At 33.7% G+C, this 20,432-nt stretch overlaps 1 protein-coding gene across 5 annotated transcripts in view; it reads right to left on the bottom strand.

The window, feature by feature from the left end:
* Positions 1-20,199, bottom strand: part of GXYLT1 (glucoside xylosyltransferase 1) — a 52,308-nt gene extending 32,109 nt beyond the window's left edge. The window contains exons 1-3 of one of the 5 annotated variants that reach the window (XM_074270566.1): positions 19,827-20,199; positions 9,271-9,366; positions 311-485 (exon numbers count right to left, since the gene is read on the bottom strand). In XM_074270566.1, coding sequence (XP_074126667.1) covers positions 311-485; positions 9,271-9,366; positions 19,827-20,047 — 492 coding nt within the window. In that variant the 5' untranslated portion in view covers positions 20,048-20,199. Of the gene's footprint in view, positions 1-310; positions 486-9,270; positions 9,367-10,198; positions 10,473-19,474; positions 19,795-19,826 lie in introns of those variants that run through there. The other 4 variants (XM_074270568.1, XM_074270570.1, XM_074270569.1 and 1 more) reach the window with 4 other exon arrangements.
* Between the last annotated feature and the right edge of the window lie 233 nt (positions 20,200-20,432).

Raw genomic sequence — 20,432 nt, 5'->3', positions numbered from 1 at the left:
ATTCTGGAAGTTTTTGGTGCTTTCAAGAATCTGGAAGATCTCCAGGGAGATCTGCTTTTCTAGTCTGTACTCTGGTGTGATTAAAATTTTTTTCACTCTGATAAATTTCTACTCATCAGTTAAATCTTGATTTAGTTCTCATAAATCAATAAGTACTTATTAAACCATTTGTTATGTTCCAAGATTTATACTATCAGTGACACTGCATTATTATCTAAAAAGCTTCAACTACTGCTTATTTTATATCAACATATTTGCTATTTGTATGCTATAAAAGAATATAATTCTATAACTTATCCCAAATACCTACTATGTTTTTGAAGCTATGGTGCAATTGGTCTTCAGCAAAAATGTGAAACTGAAGAGGCTGGATGCTGAAAATAATAGCTGATTTTATCATAGTTATAGTTTCTTCCAGTCGTTCCCCACAGGCTACCACAGCGAGGTGCATTGTGTCAGAGGGCTGTGTTTTCATCAGTCTATACCTAGTAACAAAGAGAACATTTAAAGTTGTAAAACTTTCAATATGGCTTTAGAAAATTAGCATAATTTAGCAGATGAACAACTCCATAACAATGAACCATCAGTAAAATAGAAAGACAAATTCAGAATTTAAGGTTATGAATTAATTAAAAACAAAAACAAAAAGATTCAGAAAAATATACACAGTAACTATAATAATGTAAACAAAAACAAAACTAAAAGTCAATATAATATGATGGAAAGAGCCCAAGACCTGAAATAGACCTATGTCTAACTCTTGATTCTACCAAGGATCTCTTAGGGGAAATTACTATGTGCGTGCCTCAGTATTTTCATCTATAAAATGAGGGGTTTGGATTACAGGGCCTTTGAAGTTCCTTCTACCTCTACATCCAATCCTATAATTCTATACAGTTGAACACTGATTAACTGCAATAACTTTGTTCCTAGAAAACAAATGATGAAACATACTTCTTTCCTCTTGGTATAGATGGAGGGGAACAACAGTTACAAAAGGAAGGGAGATATAATCAGAAACCTATAACTGTTTTAATTAAAAAAAAAATTACTTAAAAAAAAATTCAATTATAGTATACCCTGAATCAAATATAAATGGCTTCACATCTAATATTGAAGCATGAAAATTTTGACAGATCAGTGTTCTTTATATTACTGACATTATCTCAAATCTGATTTTTAAAAATGACATTGATTTAGTAGAAAACCAATAATAGTAGAAACCCCAATACTTTTCAATAAACTTCAGGTTACCTGGCCTTGGAAATGATGTAGTACAGTCCTCAGACTATCTCAACTCAGAAATGTAGCACACCCTTAGAGAATGTGTGAAAGAGAGTTGGGCCTGATACCTTTTTTCTACACAGCCTTCCTTTAAGGCTTTGTTATACAAAAATAGTTTGTTATACAAAAGTCTGGGATGCTATCTTGTACCTGAACTCAAACAATGAGCACTTCTTAGTTTCATGAGAGAAGAAAGGGGTCATTATTAGCCTCCTACCAATCATGCTGATCCTAATCCCAAGATGTAATTTACCCTATTCTATTTTTTGTCTCCTCAAATCCCTACAAATTTACCTGATTGTTTAGGGTAGAATGATTATGTATTTTCATACTGAAAACAGCAAGTTTTTACATACTTATATTGTGCTCATATCTTCTACTGACCACTTGCATTGATTATTTGCTATAAGAGGAAAAAAAGGCAGGAACACAATTATAACGTCATCAAATTGGTCCTTCAGGTTCATATCTACTAGCAAATATATGGTGATAAAGCATCCTTAGCTCTGTTTGACTTCAAGTAAGAGTCATAATTGATAATCAATCCACCTCACAGACAGATTCAAGGATAATTAGGTGGGAAACATTCCTATTCAAAGGAACACAATTGGGAAAGTGAGTCAGAAAGTGAGCTCACTTTAAGTGAAGCCAAAGTTATTCTCAGCTCTTGCTCAGATACAGACCTTCACCTGTAACAGTTCAGGATCACACCCCTCTAAGTATCTAGTGGCATTTCTCTCAATGCTGCATTACTCAAAACAGCATCAGTTACAGTCCTGAGAGATTTCATCTCAAATAGCAAGTGTCATTAAGCAGAGCTTCTAGTAGGTTTATCTCTCAAGGATCACATAGCCTAAAAAATAATAATGTAATACTCTTACACAGAAAATTCACAATTTATCTTGATATCTAAGCATATCATTTAAGTTCAGTATTACAGAAGAGATTTTACCTAATATCTTTCATTTCTTTTTCCTTTCTTCTTCTTGAATTTAAACTCATCCTAGTATTAAAACTAATCATTATAATTCATTTCTATATAATAAACAAACTTGTAGATTTTCAAGAAACACATTTCTTATTTGGGAATTATATAACCTAAACACTGATGATCCTGACTACACCAATGGTTTCAAGAAACCTGATAAGTTTACAAATTAAGGGGGGACTCTAAAGAAGGGTCTGAGCTTGCTGTTCCTGCCTGCCCACCTCATCTAATCTTAGGGCTGCCACTAGCTATGCTCTTTGACACCTGCTCCCACTTTGTGAAGGGGAGTAAGGCGGAAGGGTGCTGCATACCTTCATATCCCAAGGTGGACTCCTTTGTATAAGCAGAACCAATTCAAATAAATCTTTTATCTCATTTCCTTCTTTTTACACACAGTAATTACCAATTTGATCATAATAACTCCAAATAATTTAGTTAAAAATTGTCATAAATGGTAGCCAAATTGTCTTAGTTGTAATTTTCTCTTAACTTACACACAAAGGTGGAAACACCCAAATCCTTTTGTTGCATTTACAAAAAATTATGAAACAGAGTTTGTAAGGCTAATAAAATAGCTTAACTGATAAATCTCATCCAGGCTACTGAATGACAAGGCAAATCTGAGTTCAACAATCTCAGAAAGAATCCATTTTTTATCAATCAGAATTTGTCACTCAATAGTGGACTCAACTGGTATGATTTTCTTTTCACAAGCTATTGAAGCTCTGAGAATTCTCGTTTCTCCCTCTTGTTCTCTTAAATAAATTTCCTTCTTGCTTTAGAAAGAAAATAATTCTTAAATAATATAAATATATAAATAATACATATTCTTAAATAATTCTTAAAATTCAAATATAACAATCTTTTACAAAATGGGTGGGAGCTGCACATAATTTATAATCCAATTTCTAATTTTAACACACACACATACATACATATATACATATATACATATACACCCACCCCAATTTTAAAAGTCACATTAAAATTAACTAGTGTTAATTTTAGCTATGAGATTGCCTAAATTCTATCTACATGTCCCAGCCAAGCTCTATTACTTTTTTTTGGTCGTTTCCCAATTCACACAAACCTTTTTTTTATTTATGAGCCAGGAAAAAGGGTCAGTTCTATTTCAAGATATGAGTTTTTCATTGACAGCTTTCAGAAACCTCCTTCCTAATAATTTGCTGCAACTGTTTCAAGGGACAGCAAACAAACAAACAAACAAAAAGAAAAAAAGAAAAAGAAAGGGAATTTACTGTCCCTTCTAAGTTTCCAAACTCTCAAATCCCTTTCTCCTCATGCTTCTCTCATTCCTACAAGATTAAACTTTCTCATTTTCCTTTCAATATACAAAGCCCTTTTAAAAGTGCATAATCTTGTTTGTTTTCATGTGATCTGACACTTCTCTTATCTTTTCCTAATTGCTTTTACCATCATATCTCAACTAATCTTCATAATACTAAGTATATTTTCTTTTTCTCTCCCATCCACCCATCCAGGATGCAGTCAAAGAAGGAAAGAGGGAGAAAAAAGAAAGAAAATCTCTTTCCTTCACTACCCTAAAACAATAAAATTATTAATCTTGTCAAGTGTTTCTAAAATGTTTTTAAACTTTTAAAAGATTTAATCTTATTTTTTCTTAAAATGCTATAGAATTAAGAAACTAAAATGTTTCAGAAGAGGATGTGTTCAGAACTCTTAACTTGAAACAAGGATTCTTACAAGTACTAAGTGGAATTGATGAGACAATGGTTATCTGGTTTAGCATGGTGCTTAATAGTTCTTTAAGTCCAGTATGATTGATTTAATCGTTTACAACAAATAATGGTTTCCTAGTGATACAATGATTGGTTTATACTCAGTGTAGAACATATAAGCTGGGAGCCTCAGCTAGATTCATTCAGAGGCAGAGAAGACAAAGGACTGAGGGTAGGAGCTGAAGCTCGCAGAACCAAGGAGAGATTCATTTGATCTTTGGTCAGCCTCCTGATGGATTTATGTATCTCTCCTCCTGCATTTTCTCCACTGAAACCAAGACTCCAGAAGGCCTTTAAGAAAGCTAACCTGGTCCCAGGAAAGGAGACAAGACTTTGAAGGAGATAATAAAGGATCTGGACTTTAACACCTGGCTGTTCTTGTGACGATTACTGAACTGAAAAGAAGGCTGCCCCAGAGACCCCAAGAAAACCAAACTAAAGAACATTACATTTTGGTGCCCAACATGGGGCTGACATGAATCTGAGTTCAGTGGAAAAAGTCTCCATGACCCAGAAATTAGGGTGAGTAGAAGAAGGAAACTTTGTAAAGGGCTAAACTAGTGCTTCAGCTGAAATGGGATAGATGTTTAGAGAACAGCCTTCTTTTCCAATTCAAGGAAAATGTGTAGAAAGCTTGGTTAAACTTATAAAAAAACAAGGTTTGATTGTAACTTGGGAGCAGATCATTGAACTTTTAGAAACAGTACAGTACACATCTCCTTGGTTCTCTAAGGAAAAAGAATTAGTAGAAGAGCAACTATGTAAATAGTACAATGATAATGGACCTGACTCAATTTCTAAAGAAACACTTTATACATATAATTTAATATAACTGGCTTTAAGAAATTATATAAGTATTAGAATAAGAAAAAATAAGAAAGAGCAGGAGGGGAAGGATCTAGACAAACTAGGTGAAAAGTATGAAGAATTAGACAAGAAAGGTGTTAAGTACAATTCTGCTGAAATTAAGGCGTGTAGTGCTTCACAGCAGGAGGTATTAAGGCATTGGCCATCTCATGACCCTCCCCCTCAACTAACTCTTCATGGGTGGAGGGAGGAGGAGGGGGAGAGGCAGTGACACAATCAGCACCGCCTATGAAGAAGCCTATGACAAGATTACAAAAGGCATTGGTTAAAGCAAAAAAAAAAAAAAAAAAAAAAAAAGGACAGGATATATCTGATTTAATGAATGCATACCCTCTTCAATCGAAGAATTTGATTCTTCAGGTCAACAAAGGAGAAGACATACTCCTTTTCATCTGGAAAAAATTAAAGATTTAAAAAAGGGTTGCACTCTTTATGGGGATATATCATCTTATGTTAAGATGGTATTAGAGAATTTGGCTTATGGAATTTTAAACCCTAGTGATTAGAAATCTATAGCAGAGACATATTTAGAACCTGGACAAAACTTCTTGTGGCTTTCTGAGTATAGTGAACTATATAGAATAAAAAAGCCCAACAAAATAAGCAAACAGGAGTTAATATACAAATTACCTTTGACTAACTAGAAGGTAAAGGTCAGTATACAGACACTTCAGCACAGATTAATTACCTATAGCAGCATATGAGCAAACTGGCTGCTGCTGCAATCAAAGCATGGGGTTCCCCCCCAGGAAAAGATCAAGGGGAAAGCCCTTCACAAAAACAGAGCAAGGTCCCAATGAACCTTTTGCTGTGTGGGACTTCTGCAGACAGCTGTAACAAGAACCATTGGAGAAAATGTAGCTACAAGAACAATGATCAGACAACTGGCTAAGAAAAATGCTAATGAGGTTTGCAGAAGAATTATATGGGGACTACATAAAGATGCTCCTTTAGAGGAGATCATAAGATGCTGTGCAACAGTGGGCACAAATGCTTTTTATATCCAGACTATGATGAACATGGGAAGACACGGTCCTTCTTGGTAAGGGACTTCTAGAGAGACTCATCGATGTTTTCAATGTGGAAAAATAGGGCATCTGAAAGCCCAATGTAGGCAAAGAGATAGAGTGAGAGGACAGGGTAAGAGAATAAGACCTAAAATCCTATGTTATATTTTCAACTAAAAAATGATGAAGAGACACTAGATAGTAAGAAAGTACAGACAGTGAATCCTAACCATTCAATTAACATTCTATGTCCTCGTTCATGTGCTTCATGGGGCAGACAGGTAGTATAGGGGACAGAGTCCTGGGCATGGAGTCAGAAAGATTTGATTTTAAAGAAACACTTGATAGCTATGTAAACATGGGCACTTAACCTGTTTGTATAATATTCTTCATCAGTAAAATGGAGACTATAACAGCACCTACCTCCCAGAATTATTGTGAGAACTAAATGACTTAATAATCATAAAACACTTAGCACAGTGCCTGGCACTTTGTAAGTACTTTATTACTTTATTTTATTAACAATTATTTATTAATTAATATTTAATATTTAATTTATTAATATATTAATTTATAATTAAATAAATATAAAATATTTATAATTTATATTTAAATATAAAATTAATATTTAATAAATAATTTATTAAAATTTATTAATAAATAGTTATCAATTATCAACAATTTATTAACTAAAGAAATTTATGACACTGTCAATCAGATTTATTACAAAGAGAAAAACAAAAGGAAAAAAAATTATAGCAAATATTTGTGTTAAAAAATATATTTTGTGTAGTAACATAGAATATATTACCTATTAGATTTATGGATAGGAGAAAAATATAAATAAACATAAACAAGAGATTGCATTGTGAGATATAAAATGACTAATTCTGATGACATTAAGTTAAAAAGGTTTGGGGCAAATAAAACCAATATAGGCAAAGTTAGAAGGAAAGCAGAAAATTGGGAGAAAAATTTTAGAGACAGTTCCTCAGTTAAATGTCTTGTATCTCAAATATATAGAAGACTGACAAATTTCTAGGAATAGAAGTCATTCTCCAATGGATAAATGGCCAAAGAATATGAACAGGCAGTTTCTGAAAGAAGAATCAAAGCTAAATATACTTATATGAAAAAATATCTCCTAAATCATTATTGATTAGAGAAATGCAAATTAAAACAACTTTGAGATACTATCTCATACCTTTCAGACTGGCTAAAAATGATAGGAGAAAATAAAAAACATTGAGGAAGATGTAGAAAAAAATTGGGACACTAAATACACTGTTGGAACTGTGAAATGATTGAACCATTTTGGAAAGCATTCTGAATTATGCTTCAAGAATTATAAAACTGCCCAGCTACATAGTGCAGTGGAGATAGAGCGCCAGCCCTGAAGTTAGGAGGACCTGAGTTCAAATCTGGTCTCAGACACTTAACACTTCCTAGCTGTGAGATCCTGGGCAAATCACTTAACCCCAATTGCCTCAGCAAAAAAAAAAAAAAAATTATAACTGTATATATCCTTTGATCCAGCAATACCAGAATTAGGTATTTTTCCTGCAGTAATCTGTAATCAAGGAAAAGTGAAAAAAAACTTACAATTTCCAAAATATTTGGAACAGTTCTCTTTCTGGTGGCAAGGAAATGGAAACTGACTGACTGACTGAACGCCTATTAATTGGTATGAAATAGCTGAGCAAGTTGTGGTAAATGAATATGATGCAATATTATTGGGCTGTAAGAAATTATGAGGTTGATTTTATGAAAACATGAAAAAACTTGCATGAACTAATGAAGAATAAAACAAGGAGAATCCAGAGAATGTTATACAAAGTAACAACAATACTATTTGAAGAATAAATGTGAATGACTAAGCTATTCTAAGTTATATGATTATTCAAATCAACTACAAAGAACTTATGAAGAAAGAGGTTACCCACCTCAGAAAAATAACTTAAATGAAACTATGCATTGCATAGTTTCACATATACAACTATATTAAATGTTGACTTTTTCTAATAATGTTGGGAGGAAGATTGTAAGGGCCCTTTAAATGGGCGGACACAGTGCATTGGGAGATTGAGGCCCAGAAGTAATTTCTGTGGATATTAGGACTGCCTTGTAGGTGGGATCTTGGCCACGATGAGATAACTTCGTAATGGGTGACTCTCTCACTGATTGGCTGTGTGTGTGACCTCACAAGCCCTTTATAAGCCCACTGCAGGCAGCAGTCGTTCTCTTTAACCTGGCGCTCTTCACCCTGGCTCCCTAGCCTGGGTGGCCAAGCCAAGATGGATAGCCAAAAGAGGTAAGGATTTTGGTAGTGAACATGTGGGTCTTCTGACCAGGTGTTCACTAGGGAACCAACAAGTCAGGGCAACAGTCAGGGCATTATGTGAGTAGGTATAATAAAGGCTTTTAAGATTACACATGGCTGTTCTTGAGTGCGCTACTGGTTATTAAGCTATAGATTCAAGAGGGCATGGCCAGAGACCTTTGAAGGCCTCAGAGGAGGCGAGCCGGGTAGAGTTGACACTGCAAAGGTCAGTGGTCAAAGGTACTCTGTTGGGTCTAGGACAGACTAGTAATTGTAACTGCCAAGAGAGCACGTTACAGAAGATTAAGAGTTTGGAACTCAAACCCTGGCACTCCTCCCTTCCCCCCCCAAAAATTTCAAATGAGTCAAGCAAAAAAATAAATAAATAAATAAAAATGGTTTTACATTGCCACCAATGTAAAATGCCTAAAATGTAAGCCATTTTAATTTGTAGTCTATCACCAAGAGTTTGATTTGAGGGCTCGGGAAAAAGTAGAGAAAATTCAGATTGGAGATAGGGTGTTAGGAATGAAGATTTACCAGTTGATAATGACAAAAGGATTACTAGGATAGTAGCTAAGGAAATATGAAAAAAGCAAAAGTAAGTCACCTTAAAAATAGAATTGTTATATATTTGTATCTTATCATATTTCACACCTGTATCATGTAAGATTATAAATTCCTAAAGCACAGACTCTGTCTTTCTACGAATGAGAATTTAGCAGAATGTTTTACTCGTGGTAATCAGACAGGATCTGTTAAATAGACAATGAGAATTTTAGTAAGCCTTTGTTACATCAATGTTACATATAAAATGTTATGTGAAGTACTGGGGTAACAGGAACCTGATATTTGTTGAATTTAAAGAGCAAAGGAAAAAAAGAATGGAGCTAAAACAGAAAAATCATTAATTGTACTTCAAAGAAAATGTTTAAGTTACTGAGGAAAAATTATCAAAATAATTCCCTTCCGTAGTTCAGGTTTTTATTATATGTTCTTGCCTACTCTTACCTACTTTTTATTACTAAAATTTTAAGTTCCTACCTAAAAGTGGCTTCCCAAAAGCAGTTCATTCCACAAACATCAGAGGGCAGCATCCAATAGGGATTCCAATAAGAGAGAGATACATCCTTATTATACCTAACAAAATAAGACAGAAATAAAAGTCCTATAAATATATTTTCATTTGCTATTTAGGGAATTTAAATAGTAACATAATGATTTATTGTTTTTATCTTATAACAAAGTTAGGCAATTGGGTAATTTTCACTTTTATTTAAACTACAGTGGTAGAACAAATTGTTCAAAAATAAATTACTATCATAAATCAGAAATTAATACATTCTATAGTCCTGAATACTTAGTCCTAAATAATTGCCTGAAATTTTATATTTACTTCTTCATATAAAATCACAAAAATGTAATCAGATATTTATCCCATCAAAAATATTTTCCTAATATTAACTGATCTTTCTCTTATTTTTAAAAAAGAATTGACCTGAACTCCCAGCTAACAGGGCTGCCAAAATAGGAAATGGACCACCCAGCACTCACATATTTATACTATCAAAAATCTGATATTCCTACCACATTGAATCAAGGAATTCATTAAGAAATGAGGTGTCGGAGAAGCTTGGTAGTACAGTGGATAGAGCACCAGCCCTGAAATCAGGAGGACTTGAGTTCAAATATGGCCTCAGACTTAACACTTCCTAACTGTGTGACCCTTGGCAAGTCATTTAACCTCAAATGCCTCAGCCAAAAAAAAGAAAGAAAGAAAGAAAAAATGAGATGTCATGTGCAAAAATGTTTGTGTCAGCCCTTTTTGTAGTGGCAAAAAACTGGAAACGGAGCAGATGACCATCAGTTGAAGAATGGCTGAATAAGTTATGGTATATGAATGCTATGGAATATTATTGTTCTATAAAAAATGATCAACAGGATGATTTTAGAGAGGCTTGGAGAGACTTACATGAACTGATGCTTAGCAGAACCAGGAGATCATTACACAGCAACAAGATGATTATATGATGATCTGTTCTGATGAACATGGCTTTTTTCTACAGTGAGATGATTGAAGCCAGATCCAATGATCTTGTGATGAAGAGAGACATCTACACCTAAAAAAAGGACTGCGGGAACTGAGTGTGGATCACAACACAGCATTTTCATTCTTTTTGTTGTTGTTTGCATTCTTTTCTTTCTCTTTTTTTTTCCTTTTTCATCTGATTTTTCTTGTGTAGCAAGATAATTGTATAAATATGCATACTTATGCTGGATTTAACATGTTTAATACACAAGGGTCAATGTTGAAAAATTATCCATGCATATGTTTTGAAATTAAAGTTTTAATTAAAAAAAAACTGTCTTCTTTGACAAGAGAACTATATAAAAATTCCATCAAAAACCCACAGAAAGGTGGTCTATTAGGAAAACTAGTATCAGTACTGGCAAACAAAATGAAAGGCTCCCAGAGTAATCAAGGATGCACATAGCCTGAATGACTGTGGCAGCAAAAAAAAAAAAAAAAAAAAAACACAGAGCAAAGGAATCTTAATACTCTGGGATATTCATGTCCCAGTATTGTCATAAAGCCCCAGTGAGGGAACCTTAGAAGCCTGAGGAAGTACCAGTTAATTATTGAAATATGAAGGTATTCAGTTATTTCAGGCCCACAGGCTCTAAGGTCCCTAACACTGCCTATAAGGATCTAGCACTCTGAATATCAATAATCCATGGAATCTAACTTCAGGAAAAAGAGATTGGATTGACCCAGTACCCAGAGTACCAAAGAAGAAATTATAGAGAGCCTATAATTACCCACAAAAGCAACCAGGAAGCAAGATAGTTCTGGCACAATGCTGCTATTGTGAGGTACAGAACCCAGAGATGAGTAAATAAGACATTAACCAGTAATCAAAATGTGTTGTAAATCTAGAGAATCCTCAAAAGATGGCAAAAGTAATTGCAACAAAGTAAAGTAAAAAGAATCAGGAGAACACTGTATATAGTAAAAGAAATACTGTTTAATGAATTATGAGTGACTTAGCTTCATAGCAATGTAATGATCCAAGACAATCCCAAAGAATTAATGATGAAGCATACTACCTACCTCCAAAGAAAGAATTGATACTGGCTGAATACAGGCTGAAGCATGCTATTTTTTATTTTCTTTCATTTTTTCTTTTATTCTAGTCTTCATGTAAAAAAATGACTAATATGGAAATGGTTTACATAATTATATATGTATAGCCTATGTCTGTCTGATTGCTTACCACCTTGTGGTGGAGGAGGGAAAGAGGAATAGAGCTTGGAACACAAAACTTTAAAAAAAGAATTTCTTTAAAGTAACTACAACATCAGCAAGCAGAGACTCAAATGAAAAGAGGATTTCTCCCCCAAAGAAAATCCTCTCCCCTCCAAAAAAGGAACAAAAATCAAAAACTAAAAACTCAGAAGGAAAAATTGGAAGATAAATATAACTAGAATAGAAAGTAATAAACCTCATCTGAATAATTACAATATACCAAAGAGGCAGTAATAAATATAACAAAATCAAAAGACTGAAAATATTGAACAAAATGGGAAAAATGTCTGACATATTTTTAATTGATCTAAAAAACAAGTCAGTGAGTAGTAATTTAAGAATCAGATTCTCTGAGACAATGGTTAAAAAAAAAAAAAAAAAAAAGCCTGGGCGCCATATTTAAAGAAATGATCAGTGAAAACTGCACAAATTCAGTAAAACCAGAGGGTAGGGATAGAATCTACTGATGTCCTCCTAAAAAGAAATGTAAAAGTAGTACTAAGAAAAAAATAACACAACCATTCAAAAAGGAGGACTTCAAGAAAGGTCAATCAATATCACACAAGACATGGTAACCAATTCTACTAAAAATGAAAGGAAATATTATCCAAAAGTCGAAAGCTTAAAAACAAGAACAACTTACCCTGAAAAGCTAGCTATACTTTTATGGGGGGGAGAGGGGCTCGAGTTTTTTTTTTTTATTATTATTATAGCTTTTTATTGACAGAACATATGTATGGGTAATTTTTCAACATTGTCCCTTGCAATCACTTCTGTTCCAACTTTTCCCTTCCCTCCCTCTACCCCTTCCCCTAGATGGTAGGCAATCTCATACATGTTAAACATGTTAAAGTATATTTTAGATACAATATATGTGTGCAGATCCGTATAGTTCTCTTGTTGCAAAAGAAAAATTGGGTTCAGAAAGGTAAAAATAACCTGTGATGAAAAATGCAAGGAGTCCACATTCATTTCCCAGTGTGTACACCCATTTCCTCTGGGTGTAGCTGGTTCTATCCATCATTGATCAATTGGAACTGAATTGGATTTTCTCATTGTCGAAGATATCCACTTCCATCAGAATATATCCTCATATAGTCTATAATGATCTCCTGGTTCTGCTCATTTCAGTTAGCATCAGTTCATGTAAGTCTCTTCAAGCCGCTCTGTATTCATCCTGCTAGTCATTTTTTACAGAACAATAATATTCCATAACATTCATATACCACAATTTACCCAGCCATTCTCCAATTGATGGGCAGGAGATGGATTTTGAATGGAAATGAAGACTTTTATGCACTCTTGATTTTAAGTTTTTAAGCCTAAAGTTGAGTAGGAATTTAAAAATTCAAACACAAGAGTTCAAAGAAACTAAGAAATTTATTTGAAAAGTTAGAATGCAATGTACAACTCAAATGAGAAACAAGAAAGGAGAATCTGGATAGAGTGAAAAAAAAGGCAGCAGCCCCTGAAATGTGTCTTCTTGTTGTTTTAAGTAAGACCTCTGATCTCATAACACTTTATACTATATTATTGAGGAAATTTCCTCATCTGAAAGTTTACTAAACTAACAAAATTACTAATGTGGGAATCAATTCCTGATCAGCTTTTTTGTGTAGTCAGATTATTTGTTATCCATTAGAGATTAAAATGAACCAAACTAAAGGAAATGATAAAGATGAGAAAAAAATACTATGTACCATTACAATGTTTTCAACTTGGCTTATTCAAAAAAAACTACCAACTGACCAAAATAGAAACTGGATAAAGGAAAAAGTATTAGCATAAAACTATGACCATTTTCCACATGAGTTTAACCAATATAAATGAACTGCCACAACTATGAAGCTTAAACAGTATAGAAAATTGCCATGGTCAGAAAACACTTGATCCCCTTGCCAAGAACAAATATAACAACTGAGAGCAAGAGCAATTCAGAATGTGAACTTATTTTGCATAATCTTAAAGAGGGGAAGGGACCTAATTCAGCAGCAGAGAGAAAAACATATTTGAAGAAAACTTGGTGTGAGACTAAAGTAAGTCAATGTAAATTTAAATATGTACATATTGTTTCCCCTGATAAAATATAAACTCCTTGTGGGCAGAGAATTACTTAATTTCTGTTGTGTCCCCTGTACCTACTTGGCATATAGTAGTAGTGGGTGCTTAATAAATATTTGTTGATTTGAGGAAAATAAACAAACACACACTACTTTATAATGTCTTTATTCTCTTTGAAATTTGTATATTTATCTGTGTATGTTTTCTCCTTTATCAGATTATAAACTCCTTGAGGTAAATTACTACAATTTATTTCTGTATGCTCTCCAATATTCAACTTAATAAATGTTACTGAATGAAAAAAATTAAATGAAAGGATTATTAATTAATTAAAAGAAGGAAGTTCAGAAGGAAGCATAGGCAAGCAAATGAGCTTTGAAAGAAACTGTCATAGGTTTTTTTGTTTGTTTTTAAGGTAAACAATGACCCTTTGTTCTTCCAAATGAATTATGGCATTATTTGTTTCTAACTCAGTAAAACATATATATATATATATATATATATATATATATATATATATATATATATATATATATATATATATATATATATATATATATATATATATATATATATAGGTAATATGATTGGGATAGTATTGAATAAATAGATTAGGTAAACCTTAATTTTTATTATATTGGCTTTGCCTACCTGTGAACAATTAATATTTCTCCAATGATTTCAATTTGGCTTTATTTATATAAAAAGTATAATTATGTTCATGGAGTTCCTAGATTAGTTTTGGCAGGTACACTCCAGGTAATTTGTGCTGTTCACAATTATTTTAAATGAGGTATTCCTTACCATCTCTTCTTGTAGGGTTTTGTTAGTGTTATATAAAAATGATCTATTTGGATTTTTAAGGGGATTTTTCTCCTAATTTTTCTTCAAACTTTCTTATTTGATTTTTGAAGTCTTTTTAAAGTTCTTCTAAGAACTCTTTTGGGGCTTTTGACCATTTGGTATTTCTCTTTCAAGTAGGAGTATTTTTTTTTTTTAACTGCATACTCTTCTGAGTATGAACAGATCTCTAAGCCCACAGTACTTGCCTATGGTAAAGTTCTTTCTCCTTTGTCTACTCATTTTTATTTCATTTTGTTTTATTCTAGTTTTAGAAGCTTATTATTATTATAACTGAATTCTATCTTGAGGTGTAGGGAATGGTGAACCAGGTCTCACGTCCTTCTTACTGTTATTTTCTGAGCTCTTTGGGATTTGGTGGGGGGTGGCAATCTCTGACAGATCTCTCTACCTTTAAGCCATAGTCAGGGCCCCCAACCATACTGTCCCCCAAAATACTCTTATTCCTCTCTGAAATCCTTTCTGGATTGTAAACTTCAATTCTTTACTCTGATTTGGAAATGAAACCAAGGACTTTGTTCTTCTGCAGATGCCATTAGCCAGCAGGGTTCTTTCCTCTCTGCTACTGCACTCACCAAGCATGTACTCACTCCTCTTCTTATCCATGGTTTTAGCCTGGGACCTCATCTGATCACAAGCTGGGTAGCATCCTGAAACAATGGAGAGTCCTTCAACAGTCCCCTAATTAAACCATTCTACTTCCACAGGGTCTGGTGAGATTAAAGTTCCAGAAGTCCAAGCTGCCATTGACCTAGCGTTGTCCTCAGGACTTGTTGACTGGGCAGAGTAAGACTTCATTGAGTTATGCCTTAGTCTAAGAAAGTTAGGTCCTTCCTAGGAAAAGTCCTATCCAAAAGGTCTCAGGAGGACAACTACTTTACTCTGACTTTATTTATCTCTCCCAGTATATAATCTTTTTGAAGTGGGATAAATGTTCTGTCTAGTTTGTGGGACAAATTTGGAGAGCCTGGTATTTTCTGACCTCCCAAAGATTTAAAAAAAAAACAAATGAACTTGACATATTTTTCTAGATAAAAAAAAAAATTAAACTTCAATTTCACCAGCCCACAAAAATGTTAGGCAGATAGATATGTATGTTTGTGTAAAGGCAGTTAGGCATAGTAAATAGAAGATCCTTGCAGTCAAGAATCCCTGGATTTAGCTGCTGACTTTCATATGCTAGCTATGTATCCAAGACAAATAACCTTTCAGTTCCATCCACAATGTATTAGCGTCCCAATTTTCCATCTTCTCCAAAATTTGTCATTTTGCTTTTTTTATCATATCAACCAATCTGATAGGTTTGAAATGCAATGTCAAAGTTATTTGAATTTTTTTTCATATGATTATAAGAGGCTCTGATTACTTCATCTGAAAACTACCACGTGATGTCCTTTGACCATTTATTAATTGGAGAATGATTTCTGTTCTGATAAGTTTGATTCATTTCTCAATATATTTGAGCAATGTGGCCTTTATGAGGTATACTTAAGAGTAATAAAATTTTCCTCACCTTTCTAATTTCTTTTAAATCAAAAACTTTTAATATAATCAAAGTAATTGATTTTACATCTCGTGATGCTCTCTATCTCATTTGACCAAAAATTCTTCCCTGTGCCATAGAGTTAACAAATAAACTTCCTTGCTTTCCCAATCTACTTTTGCATGGTATCAGTCTTTGTATCTAAATGATGTGCCTATTTAGACTTATTTTGATATTTAGAGTAAAATATTGGTCTAGACCTAATTTCTGTCATACTCTTTTCTAATTTTCCCAGCAATTTGTCAGATAGCGAGTTCTTATCCCAGAAGCTGGAATTCTTGGGTTTATTAAACACTAGATTATTATGTCTTGTATACCTGGCCATTATACTGATATACTATTCTATTTCTTAGCTAGATTGTTTTGATGATTGCCACTTTATAATATAATTTGAGACCTGGAACAGCTAGGCCATTTTGTTTTGATTATTCTTTCTCCATTAATTTCCTTGATATTCTTAACCATTTGTTCTTCCAGATGAATTTTTTCATTATTTTTCCTAACTCTATAAAATAATTTTTGATAGTATGATTGATATGGCACTATAGAAGTAAAATGATTTAGGTAGAACTTGTAATTTTTATTTTATTCTACTGGACTGTCCTACTCAATATCGATTTATATATTTACAGTTGTTTAAAGATCTAACTGTGAAAACTTGTTTTGTAATTGTATACCAATAGTTCCTGGTTTTGTCTCAGTAGGGAATGTCCCTACTATTTTATATTTTCTACAGCTATTATAATGGAGTTTCTCTAATCTTTGGCTGCTGAGATTTGTAGATAATAATACAAAAATGCTAACGATTTGTGAGTTTGTTTTATATCCTGCAATTTTGCTGAAGGTGTTATTTATTTCAATTAGGTTTTTTTAAAGTTGATTTTCTAGGGTTCTCTAAGAATACCATCATATTTACAAAAATGAGTTTGTTTCTTCATTGTCTATTCTAATTCTTTTCATTTCATTTTCTTCTCTTTCTGCTATAGCTAACATTTCTAGTATAATACAGACATATTAGTGGTGATAATGGATATTCTTTCTTCACTCCTGATCTTACTGGGAAAGCTTCTAACATTCCCATTACAGATAAGGCTTGCTAATGATTTTAGATCGATATTATTTATCATTTAAAGAAAGGTTCCTTTCTTCCTATTCTCCCTATCATTTTTGTATTAGTACTGTATTTTGTAAAAAGTTTTGTCAGCATCTATTTGAGATAATCATATAATATCTACTGATTTTGTTATTAACAAGGTCAATTATGCTGATAGTTTTTCTAATATTGAATTTGGAAATTCCTGGCATTAATTCCATCTGATCATAGTGTATAATCCTAGTGATATATTGCGGTACTCACTTGCTAGAATTTTATTTTAAAATTTTATATCAACTAGTTCAATGTTTCGTTTTTTACTTTCAATTTTTTTAAATCTCTCCTTTCATTTAATTATTTTCTATCTGGTATTTAATTGGGAATTTTTAATTTGCTCTTTTCCTAGATTATTTTGGTTGTATGTTTAAATCATTGTTCTGATTATTATTATTATTTTTTTAAACACTGTTAATGTAAACGTTTAGAGATATAAATTTTCCCCTCAGTAGTGCTTTGGCTGTATCCCATAAAGTTTGGTATGCCATATGATTATTACCATTCCTTTAATGAAATCATGGATTGTTTCTACGACTCATTTTTTAGGATTATTTAGTTTCCAATTAATTTTCAATATATTTTTCCATGGTCTTCTTTAAATGTAATTCTTATTGCAATATGATCTGAAAAGGATGTATTTAATATTTCTGATTTTTTGTACTTGATTGTCAGATTTCCCCCATTCCCCCTTAATATGCAGACAGTTTTAAGGTTTAGTAATTTTTCATGTGGTTGTGAACAGTTTGCAGTTCTTTTAATCTATTTGTTCATATTCTTTGATTATTATTCTACTGGGAAATTATTATTGATTATATATACAATTTTTATATGTTGGATACTAAATCCTTATCAGAGATATTTGACATGATTTTCCCCCTGTCAACACTTTTCATCTTATCCTAAATGCACTAATGCTGTGTAGGAAGGAGATTCAAGTAAGTAATCAAAATTATCCACTTAATCTTTTAAAATTGCCTGTATCTCTAGTTTGGTTAAGAATAGATCTCTTTCCCAATAGCTGTGATCTATTTCTCTTCTAGTCTTTTTACATCAAAATCTTTAATATTAAAATCACAAAACCATTCCGAATGTATTGTGGAATGTGGTATGTTATTAATCTAAGCCTAATTTCTGCCAGACTATTGTATTTTCTAGCAAATTTTATCAAACAGGAAAGTCTTTCTACTTTATCAAAAACTGAATAATTTAGTTCTATTGTCCTTTAATCTCCCTAGTCTAATCTATTCCATTAAGCAATCTCACTCTTATTTAACCAAAACCAGATACTGCTTTATAATAAAGTTTGCTGTCTGGATATTTTATTTCCCTTTGATGCCTTTTTCTTTTCATCATTCCCTCTGATATTCTAAATTTTTTGGTTTTCTAAAATGAACTGTTCTAAAGGATTCTGTTGGCATAGCATTGACTAGTATGTCATAGATAGTATAAATTAATTTTGAAAGTATTGTCATTTTTATTATATTGCTGAATCTTTTCCCAGCTATTTAGGCTGTTATTTAAGGAATGCTTTACCAATTAATCTATATAAATCTTCTTTCAGAAGATTGATTCCTAGTTATTTTATATATTTTGTAGTTTTTGGTAATGATATTTTCATCTCTATTATTGCTTATGTTTTATTATTATGACGTAGAAATATGGTATATTTTCCCTCAAATATCATTCCTCATAATATTCATATCTGCACAAAGTATCTATACTACAGGTCCAAAAATCATTTCTTTAGCTTTAGGTTGTTTTTTTTTTTTTTTTTTACACTTATAAGCAGGGAGATTTCAGATATCATAGGAATTCATCAGACAAAGGAGCTGCCTAGCTTCTTTATGCAAACTTTAAACTCTGCTCCCCGTCTAGGAATAACCTCCATCATTCCCAAGAGATTGTGGCAAAAGACCAATAAGCATATGGTTTAGTTAAATTCTTTCTGGATAAATACTAGTTGGATTATACTAAAGTAGAAGTGATTATTTTGGTTTTAAGTCTCCAGGAAATTCAAGTTAATATAACAATTTACACACACACACACACACACACACACACCACAACTTATCTTTAAAATGCAGTTTTCTTAAAATTCACTCATTAAATACATGGATTTGTTCATTATTTTGGTTTTCAACATCAAAGGGGAAGTTTTTCAATTGGGAAATATTATTAAACTTAAAAGTGCAACAACAGTACAAAAACAGATGTAAAGTATTCAGACTGTAGAATTACTAGCAATGTTAAAGAGGCCTGGGCTCGAAAATCATAACATAAAAACATCTGGGACTCCCTTTCAGTTAATGAAATTGAAAATGACTACCTTGTGCTTACGTTTTTCTTCTTCACTTGAATTCTTTTTAATTACTTGAAAATCCATGAAAATCACTACTACGAATTGGGGGCTGTATTAAAGATCACATCTGGGCAGAGGTTTGGAAAACACTTCAGCCAAGGGAGCGAAATCTGAGGCTTGACTCCGGTGCTTCGCTGTGCGGCTGGGACAAGAAGGGGAGTAAAGCAGCAGCACAATACTGACGGAAGAGGGGCGTTGCCGCAGAACCCAACAAGGCACCAGCCCAGTCCAAAGGAAGAGAGTCCTTAACTTCCTTCAACCCTCTAGAGGGCGAGGTCTCTTACGTAAGAAAAGAAAAGTTAAACAACAAACAGCTTACCTGTGGGACCCGCCGGGACTCTCCTTAGGGCCTACGCTTCGCGCTCCTTTCCCAGCTATCCCTTCGCTAACAGTGAGCCAGGAAGCAGCTGCGGCCTTTAGTTTCCCGCCATCGCCGGACTCTTCTTCCTCCAGAGACACAGCGAATTGATTGAGGCTGTAAAGCAACGAGCAAAAGCCGCAACCCAGACAGAGCACTAACACTCGTAGGTAACGCCGCATGTCTCCCTCCAGCCACAGCTGGCCCGCAGTGGCCGCCGTGGCTGCTTCTACAGCGGCCACCAGTCGCCCAACTTTGACGAGCTGAAAGCCGAACGCCAATGCGCAGTCGCAGCCACAAGTTCCTCCTCCCTCTTCTTCCTTTCCGCGCCCTCTTCCCCTTTGCGTGGCGGAACTGCACGCCCTATAGCTTGCGTCACACTACCTCAGTGCCTGAGTGTGAGGGAGCCAGCCTGGCTGCTACGCTGCACCAGGTTCTCCAAAAATTCTGGCTACGGTGGTGCAGGCGAGGACCCCTTGAGAAGCCTGGCCACCCAATGTGGGGATGTAGACTTGGCAGGAGCTGATGGTTTGGCAACTGCCAAACTGTCGAAAAGCCACCAGAAAC

Source organism: Sminthopsis crassicaudata, chromosome 5, assembly GCF_048593235.1.
Source record: "Sminthopsis crassicaudata isolate SCR6 chromosome 5, ASM4859323v1, whole genome shotgun sequence".
Taxonomy (NCBI): Eukaryota; Metazoa; Chordata; class Mammalia; order Dasyuromorphia; family Dasyuridae; genus Sminthopsis; species Sminthopsis crassicaudata.
Note: the sequence above shows the minus strand (reverse complement) of the source record. Positions and strands in the feature narration are given on the sequence as shown.